This window comes from Etheostoma cragini, chromosome 8 (genome assembly GCF_013103735.1).
Source record: "Etheostoma cragini isolate CJK2018 chromosome 8, CSU_Ecrag_1.0, whole genome shotgun sequence".
NCBI lineage: Eukaryota > Metazoa > Chordata > Actinopteri > Perciformes > Percidae > Etheostoma > Etheostoma cragini.
The window spans coordinates 20,949,209-20,975,423 of NC_048414.1; the positions used below are offsets into that span (position 1 = coordinate 20,949,209).

A 26,215-nucleotide genomic window follows, 5' to 3' on the forward strand; every position below is an offset into this window, starting at 1 on the left:
TTCTTAGTTGTGAAAATCGTTCTATTGATAGATTCTTGTTTTTTAAGTATTTTAACTAATACAGTTATAAAAAAAAATTCAAGCACAAACGTACTGTTTTAAGCTAAATTGATATCAGCCTTAAAATAAATAGATCTTGCTATGCAGTATATTTCACTTAAATTGTATAGTAAGTACAATAATTTTTGGGTGAATTTAAATCGAGTGACAGCAAACCTTTGTGCTACTTCAAATACTCAGAACAACCAAAAATAACCAAGCGGGAACAATGTGTGAAGGTACAGTGCAACCGCAGGGGAACGTTACCGTTGGTTGGTTCTCCTAACGTTTAGAGAACGTTATAACCAGGAGGGAACGTTCCCTAAACGTTAGTTTTTGGTTTGGTTCGAACTAACCTTCAGAGAACCAAAAACTAACGTTCCCTACCGTTCCCTAAACGTTCTGTGTTAGTGGGGATAACAGCAGACAATGTTTTCTCCTTTTTAGGTGGCAAGAGGGAAAATTAGTAAACTTCAACGTTTGTTGGCAAACAATTAGATATAAAATAGGATGTAGGCTCCACAAGACATTCTTTTACCAATAGTGTGAATACCGGTTGCTACCATAAAGGGAGCATGCCCTGGACCCACTTAGGTTTTGGCTCAGTGAGCCGGAATATTTCCAATGTCTGGTTCAGCTCCTGCCTTTAACCACAAGCACCTGGGACTGTGAAAACTGAATTTAGTGGCAGAAGATGATTTATGTAGTTGTTTAAAGTTCATTAAAAGGTCCTATAATTGTTTCGTTAAATGCCTAGGGAACAGACCATGAATACGCTGACTTACACACACCAGAATCTACATTTGACTTAGACTACCACTTCCACTTTTTATCACAGCTTAACTGCAAAATGGTCCCTGCAGCGGACGTGACGGTTGAACTGGACGCACAAACACAGTTTGTTGAACCCGACCCGTGTGGTACAAGCCACTAAAAGCTTCACATTTTGTTAACACAACTAGCTAGGCTAGCTAGTATGTCCGATACCAATAACAGCAGTGCATGACACAGGCTAGAGCGGTTAAATAGGTCTGTGTGTCAGCACAGCTCGGTCCGTATATTTCCGGGTGGTACAAAGCTGCTCCGGTAACGTTCCATCCCCGCTATCATCTGTTGGTTCAGCCTCCATCCTCCATCCTCCACCCAGCCACAACAACAGCTACTGGAGGCCGGGACACAAACAAAACCAGCCGAACAGTTATTAACCGAGACAGTTGTATAATTGATGACTTATAGCTGAAAGCCAAAGCGAGGGCAGCAGTACGGCCAGGAGTTATGGCTGCGTCGCTTCTCTTCGAGACCGACATCAGACACCGGTCCATGGCGGAGGAGGATCCGAACGGGAATGAGCACGGGGCGGCTGCACGCAGCGCGGCGCCTCGCTGGGGACCGCAGCACGCCGGGGCCCGACAGCTCGCAAGGCTCTACTCTCCCGGTGAGGACGTGCTTATTGTAGTTTGTGTTATTGTTGTTGTCGATGCCTAAAAGCCACAGGGAGACATGGGGATGATGATGATGAAGATGGGGGAACTGTGTCTATAAGACTTGATGATATCACAAATGGCATGTGACCAGTGGTGGAATAACTCAAGTAGCCTACTGTAGACTACCATAAGTAGGCCTACACAATTAAGGGAACTTGTAGGAATACTTTACTTGAGTCTTTCCTTTTCATGCCACTCTACTTCACTACATCTTAGAGAGAAAAATTCCTACTCTTTACTCCACTAAATTAATCTGACAGCTTTAGTCAGCCTAGGGGACTGTTTTTTATTTTTATTTAAGGCTCTACCGGACAGGGCTGGGCAATATATCGATACTATATCGATGTTGTGATATGAGACTAGATATTTTGTTAGATTTTGGATATCGTAATATAGCGATATGACGTAAGTGTTGTTAGACACACCTAGACATTATGTCTACATTACTGATGATTATTTATCTAAAATCTAAGCGTGAAGATATTTTAGTAAAACACCCAGTGCCAACCCTAGACTATACCCGCGATATCGAGGTATTTGGTAAAGGATATCGTGATATCTGATTTTCTCCCAATCTTCCAGTCCTAGGCCTGCTACGGGAAGAAGTTAAGGGGCTTTAGTCAAAAAAAACTTGACCCTCCCTTCCCAAGTTATACATTTTTTAATTTTATGACCCTCTCCAACAATTTAATGCTGCCTTATGTTCTGGTTTGCGCTGGCAAAAATGTACAGATTTTTACAGCCACGACATCCATGACTAGCCTCTGCCTTCAAATCTTACACATCATACTCCACTGTTATAGTGTCAATTTCAGTAGATTTACTCACTAACATTGTTGTGGAAACACAATAAGCATGGAAACTAATTGCACATTTCCTGCATTACTTCAAATACTAAGTTACTAGTGAACTAGTATTCACATGAAATAAAACAATAAAACAGTGAGATCATTCAAAAAAGCACACTGGGTAATAACAAATTTAAAACATGAACTGGTTGATATGGACTCGTCACTAGGCTTCTTCAGTTGCTGAAGCTGAACATTATCCAAAGCTCCATTTCTCAGACGAGCATCTATTTGGGAGTGTGCATGCTACCACTCCTTCCTTCTCAAATGACACGAAAAGGCTGTCGTTTGCACAATTTCCCAAATACTCACCAGGACCGAAAGGATATTTGAGTCTGTGTGGCTGCAGCCTGGAGACCTCCCGTCTCACGCCCTCCCGGCTGTGTGCTCACATGCGTACTGTCCAAGAGCTTCGAACTTTCCAAATAAAAGCTTGCATCTGGTCCGCTATGTCATTGTACGTTGATGTTTTGATGTTAATGAATAAAATTACTTTTTCAGCACATGTCTTAGTTACAACATGATGGAACTAGCAAAGCAGTTTGGTGTTTAAATATGTTCAGGCAGGTTCTCTACAAGTTTGTGTTCCAGGCCAGCTATGCCAAAACACTTATTTATGAACTTCAATATTCAAAGGAAAGTAATCTTAAAGTGAAATATCACATAGTGGTGTCAATAGGGCTGGAACAACAAATCAACGTTGTTGATAATATCAATTATTCATATTTTTGGCAACAATTATAATTATCAAATCGCTGAGTCTTAAGTTGTTGCGTGCTGCGGGGCGGAGTTGACTGCGTTACTTGAAGAAAAAAAACTTTGAAATAGGCCTGCCTGATAAATCGTTAGAAAATCACGATCTCCATTCAACCTGTTGGTGATTCCGTTTTCCAATAACTTAGTTTTTTTTTTTTTTTCATTTTTGTTTTTTGTTTTCATTGTTTAATTACTTAATTTTACGAGCTGACAGCATCAAACACGCTACTACTTTCCTCTGTGAGTTTTAAACATAGACTGTATAGAATAGCTTTTAAAGTGCAGCAGTGCTGTCCCTGAAGCCTCTATGTCTACAGGCTAGTGGTGATGTGCAATGTTCTGTAGGTGCCAAAATTGACATTAAACAAAGTGTAATGTCAAAATCTTCAATTGTATGGCAGTACTTAACATTAAATTATTCAAAAAAAAATACTTCCCTGCAGTCTGTGTAAAATAGAAATTGCGTGGCATGGCAACACAACAGTTATGAGGGAGCACCGGAAACAAAACATATTGGAGCCATGGAGGCAGGGTGAGTTCATAGAAAATAACATATTTTGAAATGAGGACTACAGAGTTCCTCTCTTATTTAATAGTCGGTGCTGGCTCGTGATCCAGCTTAAAAGGCCTATTAATTCAAATTGACCTCAATATTGTTTGACAAGTGTATTTAACTAGCTGGCTAACGTTTGTGATAAGAGTACAGTACCATAGACTCAGTAGTTACTGTCAGTCTAGCAAGCTAATTAACACTACTCGGTAGAGCTAATCACTTATTACAATTATGGGAATTTAATGATGAATATATTTCAAAGTGTTCATTTTATGACATTGATGGTCCCATGGCATGAATAATTCACTTTATGATTTTTTTTTTTTTAACATTAATATGCGTTCCCCCAGCCTGACTATGGTCCCCCAGTGTCTAGAAATGGCGATAGGTGTAAACCGAGCCTTGGGTACCCTTCTCTGCCTTTGAGAAAATGAAAGCTCAGATGGGTCGATCTGGAATCTTGCTCCTTATGAGGTCATAAGGAGACTCAGACTGAGCCTATGGGGGGAACTAGAGACGGAAGAATGCCAGAAAGGCTGGTGAACTCTGGGGCCGATTTGGGCTGCTGGAAAAAAGAAAAGAAACGCAGCAACACTGACGGACCACACTAGTTTGACAAAAATACACAAGACTGGAGCCTACTGGTGCCATCAGGCTTCTACTTTTCAAAATAAAAGCATATCATAATATGTTTTAAATATGCAAGCATTTCCATTCTATTCAACGGGGGTCATGGCAGTTTTAATGAAGGTTTTAGGAATTGATCCAGTGTGTGTTCTATTTAATTATGAAAGCCTCTAAGTGCACCTCATGCTGCTAGTGCCATAATGTCATGTGAGCCTGTTTTTTGTTATTATAAAGCAAAAAATTTCCCTGTCTGAAATTGGACCGATAACGGGAACTATGCATGACAGAAAGCATGATCAGTCAATGTGCAGTAAAGGCACTGAGTCTGTGGTACCTTATTTGACAGAAATCTATGAAATTCCCTGTTATTTCTAACAATTTGATAAACAAAATGTCTATTTTTCCTGAGTAAATGCAACCCCAATAAACAAAACTGCTTATAATAGCATATAAAACATTTAAAATCACTACCGTTAAAATCACTCTGGATAGTAAAACAGAGAGTAGCTGTCATATTAAAGTTGATGGTTTGCTTGATGAACAGTTGTTAAAGCTAGTTGAGAATTGGTAAATAGCTATTAAACACACTGGAAAGGATTTGAATTGCTATTTTTTTCTCTCAAATTAGAAAAAAAGAATTTAATAATCGATTATTAACTTATCAGAATCGAGCATTGAATCGTTCTAGAGAGAATTTCGGCCCCACCCCTAGTTAACAAGGGTCTGCCATCGCTCAGAAAAAAACCTTCTAAATTAGCATAACCAGTGTGTGGGTCAAAGCAAGTTTAAATCTTCGTAACACATGGGCATTTATTCAGGGATGGAGAATCTGAAATAAACAATGCAATGAGATGCAATTCAATTTTCAATTCAATTTAATTTATAGTATCAATTCGTAACAAGAGTTATCTGGAGACACTTTACAGGTAGAGTAGGTCTAGACGACACTCCAGAATTTACAAGGACCCAACAGTTCTAGTAGTTTCCACCAGAGCAAGCAACAGTGCGACAGTGGCGAGGAAAAACTTCCTTTTAGGCAGAAACCTGGGACAGACCCAGGCTCTTGGTAGGCGGTGTCTGACGGGCCGGTTGGGGGTTACAATGAAGAGTGGCAATTACAGTCACAAAAAATAGTAGTTTGTAGTAGTTCTTTGTAGTAGTTCATGGCATAGCATGGAACTGTGTGGCATTATATTATATAGATGCAGTATTGAAACTGGAGGATGCGGGTCTTTGAAACTTTGAGACTCGTACTAGGAATTAAAAATGAAAAAGCCTTGATAACTCAGCCTTTGCTGCGTACAGTTTGATTATTCTCTGTTGAATATGTCTCTTGCTAGTCCGCAAACTTTATGAAGGTACAATAATATGGAAGTACAATAATGAATTGCTGCACATATCCCTTTGATATTTGTAAGACAGATTGGGTCTTAAAGGCCAACCCCAGTCAAGTGCACATGTGTTTAAATTGCCCCTGATTTCTTTTTTTACAACTAGTAAAGTTGTTGCCTCCAGCTCAGAGAGATGTTTAGTCTTGGGACAAAATCAATGTCCGTGACACAGTCTACAGCAGTAATCCTCAAATCCAGTCCTTGGGGTTCGAGTGCTGTTGGTTTTCCTTTTTCCCTGCTAGTTTAAATTCACCTGGCGTCCCAGTCCAAATAAATCTCAGATTAGGCGTCTAGAATGAAAACTGCCCGGCAGAATAAAAACTATGCAGCAGTATGGACTCTGGAGACTGCATCTCGGCAGCGCTGGTGCACGTCTACAAATACTTAAATAAAATGACAGCGGTTGTTATTGTTGTTTTGGAGCTTCCAAAAACATTTCTCCGTCAGCTCTTTTTTGTTGATTTCTATCATTGTCTTCTTCTGTAAATTTAATTCATTTTTTTTGAGAAGGGGGAAATGTGAATTGATAAAACGCATGATTTTACATGGCTTCAAAATGCCTTAATTAGCCAAAAGGCTATTTTTCATTTGTAGTTCCCCTTGGCCTTGATGTCAAAAAGGCTTTTTAAACATTCAAAGAAACAGGTGCCTGGGTAGCTCACCTGGTAGATTGCACGCCCATATTCAGAGGTCCATTCCTCGCCGCAGCAGTCGCAGGTTTCGTTCTGACCTGCGGCACTTTGCTGCATGTCATTCTCCTCCTTTCTTCCCCTCAAGTCTAAGCAGTCCTGTCAAAAATAAAGGCTTAAAAATGCCACAAAAATATCCTTTTTGACGTTACAAGCAGAGCAGAATTTAGCCCAAAACAAGGCAGAGCACAGAATATGGGTGTGAATCTTCACTGGTGTCACGATTCGATTACGATCATCCTGTCAACAGTTCCAATCGATTCCACATCCCGATGCATCGCGGTTCGTCACCTCCTCAACATTATTGTTTTGCTACATAGGGTTTTCATCAACTAATTCAAGCAGTCACATATACTTTTTTTGTGTGCGTATCCGCTCTTAAAAAAGACACTTCCTGAATGTAGCGGAGTCAGAATACAGCTGACCACAGACAAAAAAAGCAGCAACCCAAAAATCAACAAGTAACATCAGGAGACAATAATTGATTATGGTCTGTCTCTGCAATGATTCATTTCAATCAGTTTAGCTTTTATCCAGGACTGTCTCTGTAAACAGGTCTCCTTTATCTTCTTGATAATCAAAAACAATAACAAAGCTGGCAAGTTTCATATACATCTGCTCAAGGTGTTCAGGATTTTACCCTCTGCTCCGTACCTTTATTCCCAGGCATGCCTGTCACTCTCTGCTGCCGTTTGTCATCACAGCTTAACTCAGGGTCATTGGGTTTTGATCCAATGTGGGCTCAGAATAGTTAGAGGGAAGGCAACATTTCACCAACGCAATAAGTGAAGCCATTTTGTCGCTGTAGATGCATTGGTGATGGCAGGCACACCGGGCCACCGACCATGGCAAAGACAACCTGCCCTACCAGTTGTGCATCAAGCTGGACTGTGCCACGTTTTTCCTTGACCATCTGCCCTGCTTCTCACTTCACTGAGCATTTTAATTGCCTCTGGTCGGACCACGTTGGCCACTTGTTAACAGAAAAGAGAGGTTTGCATAGCTTTAACCCCATTATTGTGAAGTTCATACGAGGGCACACAACACGTGTACTTCCAGCACTTTGAATGTGTTCACGTTCAGCTGGCCCTGGCACTGCGTCCCTCGACTCACTCAGCAGAAAAGGATCTTCTGACCCGACTGGTGACTTTTCATAATTTTTACTTTCATTTCATTCTGTCTGGGTGCAGGCCGTCGCAGAACAAACCCTTCAGTCACTAGTCCTATCTTAAAACACTGAGTAAAGGAGTCACCTTCGCTTTTTAATGAAATTGGATCTACTCAGTGCCGTTAAATTAGCGAGATAACCATCTCCACTCTGGCTTTTCTTTTTTTTCATCTTTTTTTACTGCCAGGCAACGCAAACATTACACATGAATGCAAACAGACAAGCTCACACACGCACGCACACAGGTGATTATTTAGCTTGATTAAAGTTGGATACGAGCCAATGACTTCTTGAGCCTCTTGATTTAATGAAAAACCTGACTAAACTCACCAAAAAATGTCTTCTTTAAAAACATTTATTTATTTTTAAGTACAATCAGTACAATACAATACAATACGGTACAGTACAATCAAGCCACAGAAATACTAAAAACATTCAAACTTATTTTGAAAAAGTGACCCCATATAAAACAAATACAATGTTTTTGTACACTTTTTAAATTAGCTGATCATAATGTAAGTTAGTGAGTCACTGGTAAAGCTCATCGGCTAAACCTGACGGCCACACACCTCCAAAAATATAAGCTAAGCTCAAAACACTTACCTGAGACTCTACACCTGACTATGCCTGGTCTCCCTGTTCCTTACCTGAGACTCTACACCTGACTATCCCTGGTCTCCCTGTTCCTTAGCTGAGACTCTACACCTGACTATCCCTGGTCTCCCTGTTCCTTACCTGAGACTCTACACCTGACTATCCCTGGTCTCCCTGTTCCTTACCTGAGACTCTACACCTGACTATCCCTGGTCTCCCTGTTTCTTACCTGAGTCTCTACTAAGGGTGTGACGAGATCTTGTTTTACGAGATTAGAACGTGACGAGATTTCTCGTTGAGGTGAAAAGTTGTCTCGTGAGGCGATGTGATGTCAGCGTGATGGAGCGTGAAATTACTATTGAAGATCCCCCTGCCACTTTTAAATCATTTGTGTGGCAACATTTTGGTTTTCCTGCAGAAATGATAGGAGTTAAATTACTCGTGTGAAATTGTACAGGGCAGAAGCCAGTTGGTAGAGTTTATACAAAACATTTTGCAGTGTTTGCTCGTCCTTTATTGCATATAATTCAATAAAATAGTAAAAAAAAAAGTTAAATAACATTCATCATTAATAGTTGGTTTCAAAATGCACCTAAATTGTTTTGCATTTTGTGATTTTTCAGTTGAATAAAAAACTATTTTCCATTCATATATTTCATCGAGGATTTTTTTACATTTTTTTTTAAAATCTCGTCTCGTCTCGTTCTCGTGAACCCAATCTCGTGATGTGTCTTGTCTCGTTGAGTAAGCGTCTCGTCACACCCCTAGTCTGTACACATGACTGTCCCTGGTCTCCCTGTTCCTTACCTGCGACTCTACCCCTGAATGTCACTTGTCTCCCTGTTCCTTACCTGAGACTCTACCCCTACTGTCCCTGGTCTCCCTGTTCCTTACCTGAGACTCTACACCTGACTGTCCCTGGTCTCCCTGTTCCTTGGTTGTTTCTGTCTCCTTTGCCTTTGACATATTGACGTTAGTATTTCCATAAGCACCCATTCTTATGAAGATGTTACTAAATAGTCTTGATATAAGGACTTATTGAACTACTTGGCATTTTGGAGTAATGAAACACCAAAAGGTTTTGGTGATTTTATCTGGGCAGCAACAACACAAATCTTTCACCTTTGATGTCTATCAGTTAGGTTCATAGGTCCACCATGCGGTCATATTATAATTATTATCCTCCACATAAACACTAGGTTTTGTATGGAAACAGATGATATATATTTAACTGCAGCAAAACCACTGAACAAAGCCACTTAACATTATATTGAGCAAAACACAACTGTAGATCTTCATCACCGTGTTAACGTTAGTTGTAGTGGGTGCATTTTTATCCAATAAACTGTTAAACAAGCTAGCTAACATTACATTATATTGCAACATAGTGAACGTTTTTCTCAGATTTATAAATTTCTCAGCATCATTTCTATCTGAGAAAAGATCAACTTCATCCGATGTTAATGTGAATAAAATATCCTTGAACAGCCTACTTACTAACATTACTACCAGTTTGTTCTCTCATTCTCTCCCGCGGTCCGCCGGAGCGGCCGGACTTATGTGTAAAGCAGGCAATGGACCAAACCACTGTGAGGCAAAGGAGGGGGACTTAATGTTTCTAAACTTAAAAAGCATTTTTGGGGGTTTGGATTGTTTTACGACTTACACAGATATTTTAAGTATACATCAGTATGTTATTTGCAATACACAGAAAGGTTTAAATGATATTTCTAGGGGGTGACAACCCTTAAATGAGGGGGGTCCCGACCCTCCTGGGATTTACGCCTATGATAACAGCGAGCGAGACAGATGTTGGACCAGGACCAACAGGTTTTTCCATTCTAAGTGTCACACACTTAGAATAATAACCTCAGCCTGTCAATAACTTTTGTGAAGGTGAATACAAGCTGGACAATTACCCTGTTAACTTACATTGTAGCGTGTTTCACCGCTGTCGACTGTAGCAATCTTCCTTTAACCTTGTGTTGTCTTCCCCTCAAAATTGAAAACCAACAATTTTGTTGATGCTTTTTATTGATGTTTTTAACTTGTTCTCACTTATGTCTCTTTTTCAACACCCACTCTCTTTTTTTCCAATGTTTGTCTTTTTTTTTTTACGTTCAACAGTACGTAACACTAATTTATTAACTTTAGTTTTATCAATTAGTTATTTTTGGAATTTATAGTCAATAAACCTAATTTTTAAGAAATTATACCTGATATTGAGTTAAAAAAGCAGAAATTAGGAATAATTTGGACTAAAATACAGGAATGTATGATGATGGATAATCACAGACTGGAATATGTAAACTTTTGCTTAATACTATTTCAAAAACACTTCAATTGTTTTTGAAATGGTATAAAATTGAATAAGAAACCCCAAAAATACCCATCAAAATCACCCCAAAAAGCATTGTGTGGAATCAATCATGTTATTTTGATAATATTATATTAAATATTATATTTCATGTTATAGGGGATAATTATAATTGGGTATTTAAAAAGAACATTGATATAGGAAAACGGGTCAATTTGACCCGAGGACAACTGGACCACTGCCAAAGATTGTTGTTCCCATCAGTCACTTAGACACAAAAACATAAAAAATAGGGCCAGGTTGAAAAAAAAACGGTAGTTACCCTTTAAGACCTTAGCTAATGTCAGCAATCAAATGCAGTTAAACAAATAAATTGTGATTATGCAAAAAAAGAGCAAGTTGACAATTAGACAACTATGTAATAATTGTTACAGGCCTACTGATACTGCTCTATTTATGCTTGAATTAGATCTTGGAAGCTGACTGAGTCACCTGCTTTCATTCAACTTTATTGACATCAAGGGATTTGTCATGGTTGTGGTTTTCTATTATATTTTTTCCTGTATTATTGTGTTCATTTATTCCCTGTTTCCTTGTTCTTAACAGCCTCTTGTGTTCTCTGTTATGTTTTACCCTGTTTTCAGCCCTGTTTTATATTTTTCAGTTTCCTGTTTTATTTTGTCGTCTGTTTTCTCCCATGTCTTGTTTTACTTCCTGCCTTTGGGATTGAGACCTGTTCCTGAGCCCGCTTGTCACCCGTTCCTTGTTTCACCCTCGTTTTCCCCTTGTGTATTTAGTCTCTGAATACACATACAATACATACTTTATACCAAATTATACTTTTTTTACATGTATTAGTGTGAGCAAACTCCTAAAAAACATGGAAACTTCACAGTGATAACTGGCACTTTCACTAGAAAAAGATCTCAGACTAGGATGCAGTTCACTGAGGAGTGATGGTTATAGTCTGTGATTACTGAAACAGGGTGGTAGTATGCAGCGTCCTGATTGGTGGAAAATGCTTGCAGAAACAAACGGCTGTTGTCAGGTAAAAATGTCACTGTTAAAGAGGCTGAAGTGAAACATTGTTGACGTGGAAAAGCCCAGCTTTAATGATGAATGGGTCGATAAGCAGGCATTTGTCATGTATGCCTCTTTTGCAGTGAAACGATGCTGCAGCAAAATAATACAACAAGCATCATCATCAAGAATGAAGTCATTCTTGTGCATATTAAGTAGCCACATGCATCTGTTTTGGTCTTTTAATGCATCCCTAGATTTACCGGGGGAGGATGGCTGGCTTAGCCAGCAATTCAATTTATAGTAATTTGTCCAAATTTCTAGATTCCCGGCGAACTAAGATAAAGAGTACAAACCGACAGCTTTGTTTTTAGCTTGTTTGTAAAAATGTGCTGTGTTTGTGTAAAACGCTGCGGTGGATGAGTGGTCTGAGCAGACAGAGCAGATTGAAATATCGCTTTCTACATGTTCATGCCTATCTATACAGGTGAGTGCATTGATAAACTAACTTTTTATTCATGAAGGTTTTATTGTGGCTTACTTAGTTACGGTAAAGAGACTAGTGTGTGTTCATCTGCCCCAGCAGCCATGGGTCTGCCAGCTCTTTGTATTTGTCCCAGTCAGGTAGGATACTGAGTGTTTTAACCCAGGGTTGGGCTTTTGCTCTACCTCTGTAATGTTACCGGCTGTTAATGCTGTAAATGCATAAAGATTGCATTTGACGATGGTTCGGGCGTGATTTTTTTCCGGATGGGATTTGTAATGTAGCAAAATCCAATGCTTCACTCAAAACGTAATCAAGTACATTTTAAAAAACAATAAAAAAAATACTTGAAAAATACAAAATACACTCAATACAGTATAGTGAATACATGTTTTTCTATTATCTTAATGTATCAAATCATTTTCTGTCAGAATTTGTCATTTTCTTTCTATATTTCTTCTGATTGTTCTTTCTGTGTAGTTGGTCTGTATTTGTCTTTGTCTGACTGATTGGGTCGCCCCTCAATGATCCCGCGAAGATAAATAAAGGTTTAATTTCAAAACATATGTTGACCACATTATAACACTGAATATTGTGGTGGTGGTGGGAATGTACCAGTGAATTTTAAGTAACATTTTAATGTCAGTGATTTTTATTGATGCATGACAATAGCAGCTGTCAACCACAACACAGTAAAATGTCAAATTAGATCAACTTTTTTCAGTGCGAAAGAGTGGGGAAAAATGCTTTTTTGGGGTCAAAATTAGTGGTCAGTGGATTTCTAGCTGCAGTCATGGAGAAGAATATGGTTGGGTGTGCATTTCTGTGTTTTCACCAGGTAAATCTCCGAATGACTTATAAGCTTTCGCTCATTTCAGCCAAAGGGCACAGCAGGCTGCAAGTGGAAGATGTGCTCAGCAACGCTAACAATGCTGCCGAGCCATTTTTATGGAAACTTAAAAGCACAAATGTTCCCCACATGCTGACAAGTGTCTGTTAAAGAAAAATAAACAGCTAAAATTCAAAATGTCACATTGTCCATTTAAGGGACCGACACGCTGTTATGCGCTTAGTTGTCTGGGTCCGGTTCAACATTGGTAGGAGGTAAATCTAAATAGCAGTTTGGCTTGTTAGAGTTTGGAGAAGTTAGATGAGGCGTTGGCGATGCTCCATAGAGCCAAAACATGTGCTCATTACAGCAAAGCTACGATGGACAAACAGCTGGATACAACTCCCTCTCCCTCTGTTTCTGCATCTCTCCATTTCTCTCACCAACTCTCGATTCATCCCCTCATCTCTCCTCGGTCCTCCCATATGTCTGAAGTGTCACAGTCCACTGACTTTCTCTCCTCTCGTTTTCTCTCTTCAAATGTTAGCTCACACTTCTCTTCTTCCTCTTGCTTTCTGGATGCTGTTGCAACTTGCGAGACATCTAGCTCCAGTCGCATAAGCAGCATGTGTATTTGTGTGTCTGTTAGTGTGTGTGTGTTTTGTGTGAAGGCTCTAGGTTGCGTGTGTGTGATCTGGAGTTACCCTGGAGGATCTGTTGTCAGTGCCTGTAAGCAATTTAAAGAGCGAAACTGATCTTCAACCCAGTGGCGTAGGCAGAAATAGTATTTTGGGTGGGCCAGCACAAAAGTGAGTGGGCCATTTTTAAAAAGCCATAGAAAGGGTGCCAAGAACAAACTGAAAGAAAGCAACAATTTTATTTTCAAACATATACTGCATCACAACGGCAATAGCAGTAGTGTCTACAACATGCTCAACCAACAAAGCTCAGTCTAAAAGGTTTGTACACAACAATATAGTTCAAAACCTGTCTATGTTAACCTATTCAGGCTGAAATATATTTGCACCAACAGAACCAGCTGCACTGACTCTGCACAGCACTGTTATAAAATTAACAATTTTATTACACAAAGTGGCAGCTAAAGATGACATCAAAAGCAGAGAAGGCGTTTACATACTTCAGGACATAGAACAGCGTACATCAGACTGAAATCACACATGTAACATATCCCTTGTCCATTCGTAACAGCATTGTTGCTTCAGGACTACGGTTGGTGAGCAGCCAATGGGCTACCAGCAGTAAAAGAAAATCAAAGAATAAGAACTTCCAGCCAAGCATTGCTTGAAAAATGAAAGCTATAATGAAAAGTGGCCAGGAACGCGCCAAATCTCAGACAGTGTATCGAGTCCACGGCAGCGACAGGATAAAAAAAACTAAAAACTACATCACTCACAGATCAGTTATCTTCTTATTCATGTGGGAAAAACACAAATGGGTTTCAGCTAGAAGCCATCATCAGTGTTCACCATTACTCAAACAATAGGAAGTTTAGTAGGTTACTTTAATAACGCAAGAAGCATGAAACCCGTTGCACTTAGATGTGGAAGACACATTAAAAACAGTACTACAGTACTTCTGTTACAGTTTCTTTTTTCTTTTTATTTTACATACAGTACATTTGAATATTTTTCATAACAAAACATATTTTGATCAAACTTGGCTGGACGGGGCTGCGAGACAAGTGGGCGGGCCAGTGACGACGCGTCTGCTTCAACCACGTTCAGCTCATCTCGCTCTGACTGCTCATATGTCCACCTGCTTCCATTACACACACATAGACATTCTGCAGCTCAGGAGCTTCTCTGGAAGCACTCTTTAGGGTGTGTACTGCAATAGAAATGGGACTTCTTTGAATGCAGTCAAATCACCTTTCGGGTAATAAATGACTTCTGCAGCTAGGAGGTTTGTAATACTTATACTCTGTGTTCTAATCGGAAGTGGAGAAACAGACAACACACTGCTGAACCAAAGAGGTAGAGCTGGCAGTAACAACATCCTGTTTTCCTAATTCCCAACCATAAGAACGTAAATACAGTCTTTGTTTCTGTTGTGTATTTTGGGCTACTTAGGATCCGTAGTTGATATCCACTTAGGCTTGCTTTGCCAGACCGTCCTCCAAAGCGCCCTGGAGGAGGGTCTGGCAACACACTGATGGGATGGACAACGTGCTCTGGGTATTGCCATTTCTTTAAAGCAGTCACAATCGGCTTGGGCCGTGCTAAGCACCGGAGAAAAGCTTCGGTGTCGCTGCAAAATAGGCTCTGAAGGAACTTGTTTTGGTGCAACGTGTATGTTTTGTACGTTGTAAAAGTTGTTTTAGTCGTGCAACAGAAAACTGAGATTATAATCATTTATAAATGTATACTGTTTATTGATCCCCAGTGGGAAAATTACAAATTACATTCTTCTTTGTTAGTAATCACTAGACATACACACACATGCTCAGGACCTATTTATGCACAAATGGAGAGATGTCAGAGTGAGTGGGCTGCCAGCTGGACCAGCGCCCTGAGTGGTTGGGGGGGGGGGTTGTCATGTTCAACAGCACCTGGCAGTGCCCAGGAGGTGAAGTGGCATCTCTCAGCAACCCTCCGGTTCCCAACCCAACTCCCTACGGACTGAGCTACTGCCACCCCTAGCTAGCTGTCTGGATTTACCCTGCAGAGGTCTGCAGAGCAGTTAACCAAAGTCCTCAGAAAGAGGTTAAAATGCCAACACAAAGGAAGCCCCAGGCAACAGATATCCGGCCTAAATGAGTGAAATCCGGCAGAATTTTTGGCGGCATTGGAGCAATCCCGGAAGTGGAACGTCAAGATATGGACTAGGATGCACCTGATGGATTGTGGGTAACTTTAGCTTCCGTTCTTGGTGTTAGTAAGGACATGCTACCTGTTGGGTTACCAAACGGTTAATATTCCGTCATTGTCAGAGTCATCGTTGTTATATATAGTAACATAAAAGAGTGAAAAATAAAACACACACACGCATGCATGTACGCATGCACGCACAAATACGTAAATATATGTAAGCTCTTTATTGCTGTCTTTTTTTCACTCATTCTCTCTTAGCTGCAACTTGCCCTCATCTCAACATTTTCTATTATATTCACATTCTAAAATTAATAGAAATGAATAGGGTTCCCAGATAGCTCAGTGTGTAGAGCAGGTTCCCATATATAGAGGTTCACAACTCGAGGCAGCGGCCCCAGGTTTGACTCCGACCTGCGGCCCTTTGCTGCAGGTCATTCCCCCCCTCTCTCACTTTTCATGTCTTCATCTGTCCTGTCAAAAATAAAGGCCGAAAATGCTCAAAGATTAACTTTTAAAAAATATTCTTTTTAATTAATAGGAATTAAAAATTCAGTAGGTCACTTTTGTAAAAATGTGTTTTTTACATATTTGTTAAAACTGCCACTATGTCCTGACAGTAGAATATGAGAAGATAATCTGTGAAAAAATCAAGCTCCTGTGGCTCCTCCCTGTGCTCCTACTGCCACTAGTAGAAATACACCGCTCCCGGTCAGAAATAGCCAATCAGAGCCAGGAGGACTGTCTTAGCACTGTCAATCACTCTTGTGTACGCGCTGCTCAATCCCCTCCCCCGCACAGCGCGTACCGTGTTCAAGCTCAAGATTGTTGGTGTGCTGCAGCTTTGCTAATTGCGGAGAAACAACTTTTCAGGAAAACTGACAATTTCTCAAAGTGACCGCTGCTCAGAAAACAAAGACGGGTAAACAGAAGAAGACCGATGACGAAAAGCAAGCTAAAAAGAAAGAGTTAAACCGAGCCCGAAATTAAACGAGGGTCAACATTGAAGCGGCTTGTCAGAGGTGGGGGGAGCTACGCCTCCTGAAAGGATTCAACACAAACCCGGAGCTAGCGTTAGCCACATTTCTGCTTGACATGTAAGTATCCCTGCTTGATTTGTTTCATTTTTTTAAGAACTACACAACTAAGATATTGATGGTTACATTACGCTTTCAGCACACTGGTGATAGTGCAAATCTCAGTTTACTCCGTAGCTTGTTGCTAAGTCTAACAGTTAGCTTGTTAGCTTGTAGCACGGCAGGAATGTTATAGCAGGTGAAGATTAACTTTACTTGCCAACTCCTTCACCCTCAGTATAAGCAATATTGTTTCAATACCTACATTTAGTAAGCCGAAAGGTTTTTTTGTCAATCACAATAAACGTAGCTATGGTTAAACTACTTTAATTGTGCGCTATCCCTGTCAACGTTCGGCAAGGCAGAATTTTATATATATATTTTCTTTTCTTCTCTTTTTTTTTCTTCTTTTTTTTTTAAACATACACGTTTTCATCCCCCTCAGGATGTAATTTGTAGATCAAATGTCTGACACAAATTCGTTGTGCTCCTTCAACAGGTCAGACATGGCCCAGACGCAGAGGCACATGAAGGAATCGTCTTTCAGTCCTTGTGCAGGAGTACTTTGCAAAAAAAGCTGATTTATTTACCCATATGCTAGAAAAACCCAAGACATATTTCTATGAAGTTGTTATTCCTTGGCTTATTGAGCTTCCTCACTGATTTATCATTACTACTGAAAGTTTAGTGTTTTAAATTGATCCAAAGGTAATTCAGTAATGTACTGTGTGAAGTGCTACTATTGTTCACACAAATGAGCGAATACATAAAAAATCATTTTAAACCCTTTTTATTGAAAAAATTTACAAAACTTTTATTAGAAATATTTTAAATAAGCACATTTTTTACATAAGCTAAACCCTCCTCAGAACAAATCCCCTGTATTGTCCATGAGGATATGGAAAGCATCGGTGGCCCTGCTTACTAGCGTGCACGTTCACGTCAGGCTCCGCTGTGGGGGAGGAGCTGTGGAGGGGGGGCTGTAGCGCAGCAGGGAGCAAGGGGGAGGACCCTGTAAGGTGTGCCTGTTCAAATTTTTAGGCTAAGTCCACGTTTTCTCAGAACTCCCTACTGCAGCTTTAATAGAATTGTTGGGTGTTGTTGTTGTACATCATAGAGTGTGGTCTAGACCTACTTTATCTGTAAAGTGTGTCGAGATAACTCTTGTTATGAATTGATACTAAAAAAAAAAAATTGAATTGAAATCTCTGTCTCCTTTTCCCCTGCAGCTGTCCCTCTGAGCAACAGACTACAGCTTTAAAAGTCCTCTCTTTTCTCTTCCTGTCAGCAGCATGTCCTCCAGATTCTTGCAGATATCAAACACATTGTTGTTTTTACCTACAGATTATTACTGGCACATTCATAAAGAACTGCAATCACAGACCTGCATCATAGCTGTCCTCTTACACAGTACCGGGTACTAAAAGCGAATCCACAAGCTAGAATCTAGAATTTCAAGTGGCCATAAATGATTGGCCATTATGACCTGCCTCTAAAGTGAGTGACTTTAATTGTCCCAGATGTGGATATCAAACATTTATTGAAATCAAAATGGCGCGCTTTATTACTTGAACGCACTTTTTTCAACTGAATTTCCAAGTTAACTAATGAGGATTCACCAACAATGTGTTTGTTTTCAGACACTTGGTTTAAATAACTTGAGTAGGACCATTTATTTGAAAGGCACAGCAAGGTTGTGTTAAGGTTACATGACATAATGACTTTAAACATACATGCCCACTTTCTTAAGCCAAGTGGCGTGTGATCTGTACGCATTTAGAGCTATCCGCGTGTTGGGTAAACAGAAACCAACGGTTTAGGAAACGGGAATTGCTGGACACAAGTCCCGGTCTCCTGGGTGAAAGTCCTGTGTTTTATCATCCACCACCCGGACCAGCCTTCAGCCACATGTCCAATCGTCCCTCGGCAAGACACTGGATGGCAAGTTGCTGAATGTACAGCTGCCCACTGCTCCTTCCTACTTAGAACGGGTGAAATGCAGTAATTACACTAACTACATTGTGTCTATGTGTAATTATTTTTGTCTATATTTTTTCCTGTTTTTTATTGTCTGCACACATGCAGGCAAAAAGAATCAAGGACAGCACACACATACTGTACACGGGAACAATGTGCACACATATCGACCGGCACACATGCACTGTACACACATACAGTTCATTTATGGCTTTAGGCGAGCCTACTAGGCAGGTTTTTGCTGTTGACCTTGCCCAACGCAAGAGAGGAGCTGTGTGTGTGTGTCTGTAATTATCCTTATGAGGGCCGCAGATGAATATGGTGGTAGCAGAAAGCCCAAGAGATGAGGTGATGGCTTAAAGCACACACACTAGCACACAAAGGAACACACACATGATGGGATCTGTCCATCCTTTTTGTGTCTCCACAGGGGAGGGAGGCTGGAGCAGGGCCTACTTACACTGGCTCTCATGTGGGTTAAAAATGTGTGTGTTATTGTGTCTAGATGTATGTACATCTGTGTGTGTGTGTGTGTGTGTGTTCATGTTTGTGTGTGTGTGCGTAATTGTGTTGGCATGTTGTTATTTTATCTCATTTTCCACATTCCTCTCTTTGTTGCTGTTGATTCTACATGGTAATGGATTTGTCAAGTTTGTCTGGCAGGGTTGTGTGCAGTGTGTGAGCATATCGACATATAGACATACATTGTGTTTGTGCGTGTGTGTGTGTGTGCGTGTGTGTTTGTGTGTGTATCGTTGCGTCATCTGTGGTATGTGTATTGTGCGTTGATGTTGGTTTTCTGTGTATGAGTGTGTTTGCTTGCATCACTGTGTTGTGTACTAGTAGTGTGTGTGCGTGTGTGTTTGTGCGCGTACGTGTTTGTGTCCCATGTTTTGTGGTCCGCTGAGATCACATAAAAGGAAAGAGGCCTGTGACTGATCCACTCCTTCTGAACAAGGGAATTCGACCTCCCCTTCTTCTCCCCCCTCTCTCCCACTCTCTCTCTCCCTCACCATCTTTGCAACTCTCTACCTCTCTCTGTCACCCCATCTTCCCCTGTTACTGTCATTCTCTCTCAATGTCTCTCCCTCATCGCTCTCTGTCTCCCCCTCTTTCATTCTCTTTCTCTCTGAGCATATGACCCACTTTTACCACCCACATCTCTCCCTCCTTTTTTCTTTCCCGAGTCCCATCTGAAGACAGTCTACCGATAGCAAACCAGGGGACGCAGAAAGAGAGAGAGACGAAAAAGAGAAGCAGAGCTGTCTGTGTTTTGTTCGTACATCCAATAACACCCTCTGTGATGTAGTGTCTAATGTGTTAGCAGTCGTACCATGAGTATGACTAAGGGTTCGTAAACAGTTTCCTCTCAGAGATGACTGTAGGTGATGGAAAGAAGAAAAAGCGCAAAAAGGCATTTTGGCACTCGGCCTTTGAGCCGCTGTCAGGCTCGCTGTTCAAAGTGTGTGACTTTGCTTTTGTCAGAAGCTCTGTAGGTGGTTTCTTCAGAGTGTGAGTGGGGCTGGCTCACTTTTTTTTTTTTGTTGTGTGCTCGTCTTTAGTTTTCTCCCTCGTGTGTATGGGTTCACTTGATTGGTCATAACTGAATAAAAGCTTAATTTTTTCCCACTTTAAAATGGGAAAATGTCCTTGTGGTGGACACATATTGACAGTTTGTATTCAGTGACACATACAGAAATACAGCAGCACAGACTTTTGAGTGATTACAGCCAGAGAGCTCGTAAAGGATCAACCCACCTCAAGTCAGTTCACCCTCTTTATATGCAGAATGGAGTTTTGCCTCTTTTTTAAAGCTTTTTATTCAAGCAGTCAGACCAGTATCATAATGAATGAGTGCAAGCATGGAGGCCCATGTGTGCAGGCCAATCTCGCAAGCAGTATACGTATTTACTTATTATGGCTTGGTAGCAACATAACCAATAATAACCATAAATGCGGCAAAAACCAAATAGATGGCAGTAGATTTTAGGAAACATCCTACTGTCGGTTCGCCTGTCCTAATCAGTGATCAGGTACGGGAGTGTGTTCAGTCCAATAAAAACATAAGGTACTGTCTTGGACGACAAATTGACCTTTGGGTCTCATGTTGATGCGGTGTGTAAGAAAGCAAATCAGCGCTTTTCCGTAAGCTACCGGAACTTAAGCGCTCTGCTGTGACTCTGATGAGACTATTTCATTGTGTCATTAAATCACATCTTACTTTCCCCCTTGTAAGTTTACTGAATTAAATGGATACAAAAACGACTTCAGGGGATTGGGAAAGTGTGTGGGAAAATTGCAGGTACTACTCTGACTAATCTCTCCAATGTATTTAAAGCGAGAGTTTTAAAGATCATAATCATGCTCTGTCACAGGTGTTTCAGTTGCTCCCGTCTGGTACCTGCCTTCTCAGATGCAAGACTAAGAGATTATAAACACTCATTTGTTGCTACTGTTTCACATGCTCTCAATGATTAATCCTTACTGTGTTGTTGTTGTTTTTGTAATGATTGGATGTGTTGGCTGTTGGCTTTATCACAAACTGCCCCTCAGACCACCTTGACCTTTAATTGCATTGTATGTTATAACAGGTAAGATCTTTGCAAGTGAGTTACCAGCTAAGTTATGTTGTCTGAAGTTAACTTAGTTATTATGAGTTAGCTTATGAGCTAACTAGGTTGTTAGCATTGTATAGCTATCTGATTAGCTAACACTAGTGTGTTTCATTCCATGTCACAACAATAACATGGCAAGCATTCATAAGTCACACATTTGTTCATGCACACCAAAATGCTTATCACTTCCACTTGTTGCTGGAGCACCGCTGCCAGACGCCATGTTAAGGTTGACCTGTAATCAGCCAAAGGATTTTTTGATAAACATTGCAAATACTTTTAAATACTTATATACATGGATTTCAATTGCATCAAAACAAGAAACAAGTGTGTGTGCATCATAAATACATTTGTGATTTTTATAGGCAGATGTTTCTTTTAGACTTATGTACAATGATAACTATTTTTGTGTGCATTGAAAAATATTTTTGTGCAGGGAGTCATTTCTATATAAATCCCAAAGTACAATTGTGAATTCTTCTCTGTGTATTCATTCCTTATGATACTGACCTGGCCCTTTATTTATCATTATTCATTCAATCTCATTATTATTTATCAAAGCATGTGTAGAACAAGTTCTAAATGTGTGTGTAGGAACTGTCAGTACAAACAGCGACAGTTCTCACCTGATCTACATCCATCTGCTCATGCACATACAGGCTCAGGTACACACGGAATTCTACCCAGAGCAGAGAACATGCTGAACCACATCGCTTTAAATGTCCAAGTAGCTTTAACGTGGAGTTGAGGACAAAAGTAGCAAAAATAAAAAATAAAGACAAAAACCGTCACAGACAACAAGACTAAGAAAGAGCACCCAGGGAGAAGGCATGTTGGAAAGTGTCCCAGAATGCACCACAGCAGTGGACTTATTCACATAAGTCTCCTTTCCTTGCGATGTTCCAGGCTTTGTTGTGTTTCACATTGTGTTCTACGTTTCCACTACTTCCACCCTGCATGCTCGCCAAGTTATCACGACAAACGAATGTGGTAAGACTGTCAGTGATGTGGCGTGCGCTTGTTGTTGTTGCACGATAAAATACAGTTTAATGTCCCACTATTCCCTAACAACGCTTTGTAGCTGAGAAACCAAGATCACCCCAATAATAAATAAAATGTTTATTGCTTGACATTTCCACAGGTGGCTTGTTCAAAGATAAATAAAGCTACAACATTGGGACAGATGATTCACTTGTAATGTAATATGTGTGACACATATTAGACCTTGGGCTCAGGACCCCACTTTAACCCAATTTGTGCACATTTTTCAGAACATAAGAAAACAGATAAATCTCTTCTTGCTCCAGTTTGTTTTGCATAAAATACCAAAACGGAGAGGAAGAACAGATGTGGTTTCAGATTTAGCCGGCTTAGTGCAGAGAAGCCATGACCCTGCTATTCTTTCTTTCTTTTTTTTTAAACATTAATCATCATATGACTCTTCTCACTCTGTCTTATGATGCTTGAACTGCAGATTTTGTCCAAATATTTTCTCATTTGGGAGCAGCACAGACCGTTAAGTTAAAAACATTTTGTGTTTTTTCTTGCATTCTGTCACATCAATCTGGATTTTTGGATTCTTTTGTTTTGTTGTTAGTGTAGCTGAAAATTTCTCTTATTGCTCATATGTTTTATTACTATTCAAACCCTTCCCCTATTTCCTCATTACCTGACAAACAGCAGAGAGAGGTAACATTGTCTACTTACTGTTTCCCCTCTCCATCAGTCTATTAGTATTCAGGATGTGTAACCTGCCTGCTGCCCGCCACTCATTCCCCAGACAGCGAATCAGCCGGCGTTGATTAATTTCAGCCTATTAGCACCCCTCGTTCCCTTCCCCTGGCTCCGCCCAGGCTAAATCCCTGTGCACAACCGCGTGCACGCTCGCGGGCGGGGGGTTCTGCTGGGTGAGCAATGGCAGTGAGGTTGCCAGGGAGCCAGTTGTTGTCAGAACGATATTAATGAGTGTGCTGCTCTGGCCCTAAGAGTGTGTCTAGATGTGTCTGTGTGTGTGTGTGTGTGTGCCAGTGTTTTTGTGTTTGCGTGTGTCTGGTTGCACGTCTTTAATTTTTGTGGCCAAGTGAAGGCAGGTCAGGTGTGTGTGCGGTGTAGAATAAGATGTGTGTGTTTGGTAAGAGTGTGTGTATGTTTGAATAGGCTAGCACACGTGTGTCCGTCTATACATACATACTTGTAAAGGCAGTTTTTGTGTCTGTTTGTAGCTGTGTGTGATATCCAGCAATGCCATGGCCTGCGGGACAAGAGCTTATGTGTGTGTGTGAGTCTGTGTCAGTCTGTGTGAGAGTGTGTGTACGTGCGCTCTGCGGAGGCCTGTCCTAGTTTCTTTCCCCCCACCAGGGAGCCAGAGGATCCAAGGACTGACGCACATCACCTGACAGCCGCCCCACTGCTCCACGGACCTACACCACATGCACTGTGTGTGTGTGTGTGTGTGTGTGTGTGTGTGCGTGTGTGTGTGTGCGTGCGTGCGTGCGTGTGTTTGATGGAGATAGAGTGTCTGAATTTGTGTATGTGTCAGAGAGATGTGAGAATGTGTTGGGTTATCCATTAGTTAGAGCATCAATCTATTAGTGTGAGCACTCGCATGTATGTTGTGAGAGAGTGAATTTTAGTGTACTGATCCCTTGAGGTGTGTGTGTGTGTGTGTGTGTGTGTGTGTGTGTGTGTGTGTGTGTGTGTGTACCTTGGGGCACAGTGGAGAAAATGGTGTCAAATGAAGCTCGGAAACAATTGAGTTAACTGCGCTCTACTTAACCTTAGTTTGGACTTAGGCTGTCTTTGAAAAGTGTATTTGTATTTCCTTGCCGTCACTTGTACCTCCTCTCCTTCTCTTCAGCCACGCGGCTTTCATTTCTGTAAACTGAGCCCTAAACTATTGGCCATTGTTAAGCGTGTTTAACACCAGGCAAGTTCCCCTCTTTCTGTTGGCGCACATCATTTTCCAGGAATGCTGTCTACTAAGTTTACTGTTGCTTTTGTGCTGAGCCGCGAGCTGCAGTACATTAGCGTGGCACTGTCCCAGAGAAACAATCATTCTATTTTTAAAGTGCATTAGCTTCCTTTTACCACTGCAATTACCTCAGACACGTCCCATAGATGACTTTGAAATTACCTTAAAATAGATCACTGTACTAAGACAACTATGTTTAATTGAAACCGATTTTTTTTTTTTTTTTTGGGCCATAAAATGATACAGCGTAGCACTAAGGCCTTCTTTAATGTCCTGTGTGGAGGGTCCACATTAATCAATGAAAAAGCTCAATTTTTCCAGGGTATAATGTTAAGAACTGGAGCAACAAGGTTATGAGCAACAAAACATAAAACATAGGCAAACCAAATCATAGTTTTTTAAAGCAATAGTTTTTGGGAGGCGTTGGTTTTCTTTTTATTGTTGCCAGAGAGTGGTTAGTTGAGAAGATTAATTCAATCATGTCTGTGTGTTAAATATGAAGCTACCTCCAGCTGCTGGTTAGCTTAGCTTAGCATAAAGACTGGAAACGGGGAAAGTGCGAGCTTGGTTCTCACTAATTAACACATAATGGGCCCTATTGTAGTCCAAATCCACTTTTGCTAGTTTGACGATGGAAAAAAGAGTCCTTGCACCGGGCGCATTGTTTCAAAGGGGTTGTACTTAGTGTCTTCATTAATTCATAGGTGTGTTTTGGTCGTAACATGTAATAAACAGATTGTCATCTCCCATTCCCTTTAAAAGCCAGGCGCGTTTGTGCCTTGGTGCATTGCTATTATGATGGCGGATTTGCGCCGTCATATTATGATGATAATTATGTGATTATTTCCCGCTGCCTCTATAGAGCCAAATGACAATAGTTCACCTGAACACACCTCCCTGTAAGACCAGCACGCCCATGGGTGCAAAGATGGGCGCAGGTGCATTAGCGCACGCTGGTCTTAAACTAGCAAAGACACTTGCGTCAAACACCGAGATGTTTGCCAGCCGCAGTGACCTCCCAGTTGCATGGCAATCAGCATAGAAACAGTGACGTCACTTCTCACAGCAATAGTTCAATAGAAGTAGCAATAGAAATAGTTCCAAAATTCAATTTTAGTTTTTACACTTTTACATTTGTTGGATTTAAATTGCCCCCATGGAATAAATAAGTTATCTGAATGGAATTAAAATGAAACAAATTGCAGTGGCTTAATCAGGGATGTTTTGAGGATTTTCATTTAGTTACTTTTGTAGTAAATAGATTGGTTACTTGTTTCCAATCTTTAGCGATTATGCTAACATGTGTAGGCCTTTCATATCACCCAAACTACGTTTTAAACAGAAATACCTGATCATTGGCCCTGTCCAACTACAATCAATAGCGGAAACTAAAGACTTTTTTGAAACATCTTTGAGTCAAACTCATTTAGAAGCTGATCTTCAGTCACACTTGAATTAGCCATCTGTCTCTCTGCAACTTTGATACCATCTATCTTTAGAAGGTGAAGGGTCACATTTGGTGACCCGTAAAATATACATAATCACATAGTTTAAATCTCCCAAGACCACTTCAATCCTTACCTTATGAGAGGCTGATAGCATATTCATTGTCACTCAGGTCTATAGGTGCACACATTCACAGGCCTGTGTGCTTTATTAAAAAAAAAACTGTCATGAATATCTTATAGGCTGTTAATGCTGTGTGATGCGTTCGGATCTGAACACATTAAGTTTTAAAGACCCATTTGACTGGCAAAGACGGAAGGATTAGGAGTAGGGCGACGGAGACGGGGTGATGACAGACAAAGAGCAAAAGAAAGTGAAATGGAAATAGAACAGTGGTGGTTTATATTTGCACATATATTAGTTTATTTCTGTAAGTGGGTGAGATCACATTTCGTGCTTGGCTTGACAGCTCAGACCAGTCTGAACAAAGAAAGTTATATAAA

The 26,215-nt window shown here is 40.6% G+C and overlaps 1 protein-coding gene and 1 long non-coding RNA gene across 2 annotated transcripts in view; one reads left to right on the plus strand and one right to left on the minus strand.

Moving 5' to 3' along the window:
- The first annotated feature begins 878 nt into the window (after window positions 1-878).
- The window catches only part of si:ch211-212o1.2 (uncharacterized protein LOC492735 homolog), a 46,454-nt gene continuing 21,117 nt past the window's right edge, over window positions 879-26,215 (plus strand). The window contains exon 1 of the mRNA XM_034878167.1: window positions 879-1,474. Coding sequence (XP_034734058.1) covers window positions 1,315-1,474 — 160 coding nt within the window. The 5' untranslated portion in view covers window positions 879-1,314. The remainder of the gene's footprint in view (window positions 1,475-26,215) is intronic.
- Window positions 10,985-15,117, minus strand: LOC117948522. Its single transcript, XR_004657471.1, has 3 exons — window positions 15,107-15,117; window positions 14,708-14,709; window positions 10,985-11,112 (listed from the first exon to the last, which is right to left on the minus strand). It is a non-coding gene; the product is annotated as an uncharacterized LOC117948522 (long non-coding RNA).